Source organism: Buceros rhinoceros, unplaced genomic scaffold, assembly GCF_000710305.1.
Source record: "Buceros rhinoceros silvestris isolate BGI_N320 unplaced genomic scaffold, ASM71030v1 scaffold30924, whole genome shotgun sequence".
Taxonomy (NCBI): Eukaryota; Metazoa; Chordata; class Aves; order Bucerotiformes; family Bucerotidae; genus Buceros; species Buceros rhinoceros.
The window spans coordinates 13,806-18,489 of record NW_010409334.1 but is presented as its reverse complement, the minus strand read 5'-3'; the positions used below and the strand labels follow the sequence as shown (position 1 = coordinate 18,489).

Sequence of the window (4,684 nt, the reverse complement as noted above, 5' to 3'; positions counted from 1 at the left end):
GGTGGTGTCACCAGCGCGGATGGGCATGAGGATGCCCGAGCACGCGTGCCGCTCCGTTCTCTGAACGAGTCCTAGACGCGCGGATGTGCGTGAGCGTTGGGGTGTGCGGCCGCCGCTGGCAGACGGCCCTGGTTTTGTAAACTCTCCATTTGAAATGCGTGTTTGCACTCACAAACCTGCGGGGATCTTCGGAGCAGGGTTTGAGGTTCGGGTTTTTGAAGAGACTTTGTGTTTCTCCCAGTCCTCCCAGGGCTGTTCTGGGGCTCTGGTCTGGACGGATGCTCTCTCCCGCGGGCTGCGCCGGGTGCGTGTGCCGGTAGGACTGGCCCTGTGTGCGCAGGGAGGAATCCCATCAGCTGTCTGGGCTTCCTCCAGACGCTGCGTGGTTCTGCCTTCCCCATTTACAATTGTGTAACGTCACTAAACGGCTGCAGTGATTCTCTGAGTGAAAGGAAATGTCTGGTGCATACGTCAAGTATCTGTAGCTCGTGTGTAAGGTGGGACTAGCGCCCCGGACACCGACGCTCTGGACAACCGGGCTCCTGGGTCAGCACGGAAGTGTTGAGCTTCTCTTTTCTTCCGTGGTGCTTGTGCTCCCAGATTCCCAGCCCTCTGTCACTCACGCGATCTGACAGTCGCAGGTACGGGAGCTCACCTGCCTGGATTTGTGTTTTGGGGAAGTGCTTATTTTTGAGCCACAGGCTCTTTTCTGTACCACAAGAGGCTTCTGGCCAGGCTTCATCTGTGGCATGAATCAAGTTCTGGAAGTCACACCTACCTACGAGCAAATTTAGAAATGTTCCTTCCACTTCCCTCACCAATGTTTCTCCTCGTGGACAGAGGTCCTGCACGAGGCTCCTACGGTGTCTCTGAAGTCACAGACTCTCATCTGTGCATTTCTTGTTTCTTTGTGCCTGCTGCAGGAACGGGGATCCTGTCATCACAGCCAGAAGAAAACCCCCACTGGTGGAATGCAAACATGGTGTAAGGAGGGACGACGGGGGAAGGGGGTTCATACTCAACCGGCACCTCCTGCCTTTAGCCTGGCAAGAGTGGCACAAGGACGGGGCAGGACTAGTGATGGCGAGAGGAAATGGTGTGTTTCCTCATTTGTTCTAGCTCAGGTCTCTAACAAGCGGAGCTGGCAAGGTCTGGAGAAACTTACGTCCACTCTCCTTGGAGTTGGGGTTGATCTACGAAAGAAAACTGGGGACAGCTTAGAGACCCTTCCCAAACAGCTGGAGTGGCCAGTGCGGTTGTGAGTGGTGGGTTGAGGGTATGTCACACATTTCCAGTTTGAGGGAGCATGGAGCAGTTCTGCTGGTTCCAAGAAGAGAAATGGGAAAGACACCGGTCTGTAGATGCATCTCTGCAGGAGGGAGAGGCAGGAGAGAGGGGTGTTAAGTTGCTTTCTGCAAGCTGGAGACAAAATGGGAAGATAAATCCATTCTTGCAGAATCCTCCAGCGGCTGCAGTCAGCCCTTACATTGACAAGGTCTCCTCATTTTCCATGTGAAAACCCGAAGCACAGGGAGTTTCCCTGTGGCGGCCACCCGCTGTATTGGTGGGACAGCTCTGAGCAAAACCTTGGCCCGTCGTTCTGTCGGCTGAGCTCAGTGCTTGAGTCGGAGTGACAAAAGACACATGATTTATTGATCTAACTCGGTAAAACTGCCCGTGTTCAGGAGAAAATTCCCGACCGATACAGTTGTCACTAGTTGTGCGAGAAGGTAAGTGGTCTGTCTGTGGGGACAGGAAACTCCCCTTCTCCCCTCCCCTGGGTTTAATCTCCTTCCAGTGAGCTGACCCCATCCTCACCCCTCCTCGCATGTCAAAGGGCCGGTGCTCACACAGCTCTCTCTTGCAGATTCATCCCCTATTGCTCAAGTGATGTTTGGAGTGGAGCCTCCTCCAAGTCTGAGAAAAGTGAGTGTTGCTGATGGGCTGTTGCTGCTCCAGACATCACACATCAGAGGATATGGCCAGACTTCTGTGAAATTACCTGAATAAAGAACAGGCTTTTTCTCGCTGAAGGGCAGGAAAGAATATCAAGCCGCTTCCAGATAAAACATCCTGATCTCTTTAACTGGGGCTGTTTTGACATAGTTCAGGGCCGCTGCTTGCAGGGATGGTACACTGATGCAGTATGCAAGGATTAGAGGAACGGAATTCCTTTCAGATGAATCTCCAGGTTCCAGCACACAAATTAGATGGTGTGGCTGAGGAGCCGCGGTTTGCGCCCGCGTCTTTGGCTTTGCTGATCGGAGAGACAAGTGCAGTGAACTTAGTTCAGATTAAATTCAGGAGGATATTTGGCCTTCGAAAGGAGATGTCATGTGTCGGGCTAAAGCTGTCAGCAGGTTTCTCTGGGGATCTTAGTACATGCATTGCCGTTGTCTGTTGTTTTGAGGATGACAGAACTCAGGGAGTCTGCTTACAGGAGCCCTCTTCCAGATTAAGTCGAATTCCATGCAAATGAATTTTTCTACCTCTTGTGCTTCCCTGGGTTTCCCAGCGTAGGCAGGATTGGGTTTGGCTGTGGTAATCTCTACAGCTCCCCTCTCCTCTGTTCATGGAGAGTTTCTTTGACCAGAGTGACCTTACCGTTGGTACACGCTGTGGCGAGCAAGAGTTTGGCCTAAGACACTCCATGATGTGGCACTGCAAAGGCAGAAGGTTAAGGGTTTCCCTTGAGCTGGTCTGCAGGTTCTGCCCTTAAACCAGACCTTGTGTCACCTGATGTCTCTTCACTCACTTTTCCATTGGGAAACCAGCCACTCATGGAGACCACAGACACACCTTTTGCCACAGTAAGGGACCTCTCCCCTTCGTGGCAGCTTCCTGGGATCATTCCTGTGAAGCAGTTACACTTCAGCAAGCAAGGCTGGCTTGTATGGGTGCCGAGGAAGTCTCCGTAGATGTAGCGTTTGGTGGAACGTTGCTTGTCTGAATCAGCTTTATGAATTGGGAAAAGAGGGGTGCAGTAAGCTGGAACCGAGATGCCAGGTGGTAGGAAGGTGTGTGTGTTCCTCATGTATAGAGAACGGGTGCCAGCTCCTTCCTTTGTGTTTTCCTTCTCCACGTTTACCCATTCCTAAGCAGCTGTTGTAGGCAGGTGTGCTCGTGTTACCATGTGTTCTGTCGCTACCCACCTTCTCTCAGGGTGGGGGGAGTAGCTCTTGTTAGAGGTACTTGTACAGGTGGGGACAGTGGGACTGGTTTGGGGTTCACAATCCCTTTGTAAGGTTCTTAAGCATTTGTGGAGAGGAAGCAGAAGTCTTAGCCTGGACAGGAAACAGTTCTGTTGACACTGAGTTGTCTTTTCCAGATGAATATGCCTTCATGGGAGCACTGATCATCCAGGAGGTTATAAAGGAGCTGGTGGGAAAAGGTCTGAGCACTGCGAAAGTGTTGCTGCTGGCAGGGAGCAGGTGGGTACCTCTGAGATTTCCCGTGGTGAAGACGGATTTCCACAGCAGAAAGCTGTTAGGGAGAGGGACTCGTTTCTTGTAGGAGTACAGAAACACTAGTGCAGCAAACCCTGGATCTCTCCTCAGTTTCCTCCTTCAACTGGTGCATCTGGGGATGTCACTATTATTGCCTCAGCTTTTTGTCAGGTACGTTCATAAGGAGATGGAGAAAATAACCACAAGGTAAAAGCTTTGCAGGAGCGGGGGGTGCATTCTTGCTTCCCTGCATCAAGAATGTGGCTCCTCTTGGCGCACACCACGAGACACACGCCTCTCGTGCAGAGATTCGGGGCACCTGAACTAACATACCAGACTGGCAGGTGCTCTGAATTGTGCCATGCTGTGCAACGCTGTGGTACACGCAGCGTGTGTTGCACCGGGATGTAACAGAGAAGTTGCAAAGGCTGAATTTGTCTGACTTCAGGTTCTTTCAGTTCTCAAGCAGCCAGACCCCTTGCAAATGATAAAAAGCATCCGTATCTCCCAGAAGAAAGAATAAGAACAGGGCTTGGCTTTGGAGGTTCCAGGTGGTTCCTCAGCACTGGCTTCATTTCTGAGCGATCATCTCTGAGAGTTTTGCAAAGCAAAATAATAAAGTGATGACTACACAGTTAGTAGTGGGTTTTTCTGTGGATGTCCCGGTGAAGTCGAGTGTCACCGCTGTGAGGGGACGTGCACGTCAGCCAGCCGTTCCAGAGCTGTGTGTGCCTCGTGACCGCAGCGTTAACGTTGCTGTTGCAGTGCTGGAGGGACAGGAGTGCTCCTGAATGTGGATCGAGTGGCAGAGCAGCTGGAGGAGATGGGTTATCAAGGGATTCAGGTTCGAGGCTTGGCAGACTCCGGATGGTTCCTGGACAATAAACAGTATCGCAGAACTGACTGCATTGATACCATAACGTGTGCTCCAACAGAAGCCATCAGAAGAGGAATAAGGTACGATCCGATGCTCTAAAGTGCACTTTTAGAAGAGGTGAGCTTGTGGACATGTCCTCCTTCTCTGTCTTCCTTCCTTATGATACTTGGAGAGTATTTATCATCTACAGCAGTGTTCTGATATTGATTTCCTTGGAAAAGGCAGTGACTGAAAATCTAGAATGCGAATGAATGCGTGCAGCTGCGGATGTTCTGAAGTGTGTTGATGGGACAGTGTAGCCCAGAAAGAGCTCTGGTCAGCAAGCTGGAACTGCCGTCAGAACTGGAACTGCCTGGGGTAG

At 51.5% G+C, this 4,684-nt stretch overlaps 1 protein-coding gene across 1 annotated transcript in view; it reads left to right on the top strand.

The window, feature by feature from the left end:
* The first annotated feature begins 928 nt into the window (after nucleotides 1–928).
* The window catches only part of NOTUM (notum pectinacetylesterase homolog (Drosophila)), a 6,541-nt gene continuing 2,785 nt past the window's right edge, over nucleotides 929–4,684 (top strand). Inside the window, exons 1-4 of the mRNA XM_010135211.1 lie at nucleotides 929–984; nucleotides 1,868–1,926; nucleotides 3,329–3,431; nucleotides 4,212–4,403. Coding sequence (XP_010133513.1) covers nucleotides 980–984; nucleotides 1,868–1,926; nucleotides 3,329–3,431; nucleotides 4,212–4,403 — 359 coding nt within the window. The 5' untranslated portion in view covers nucleotides 929–979. The remainder of the gene's footprint in view (nucleotides 985–1,867; nucleotides 1,927–3,328; nucleotides 3,432–4,211; nucleotides 4,404–4,684) is intronic.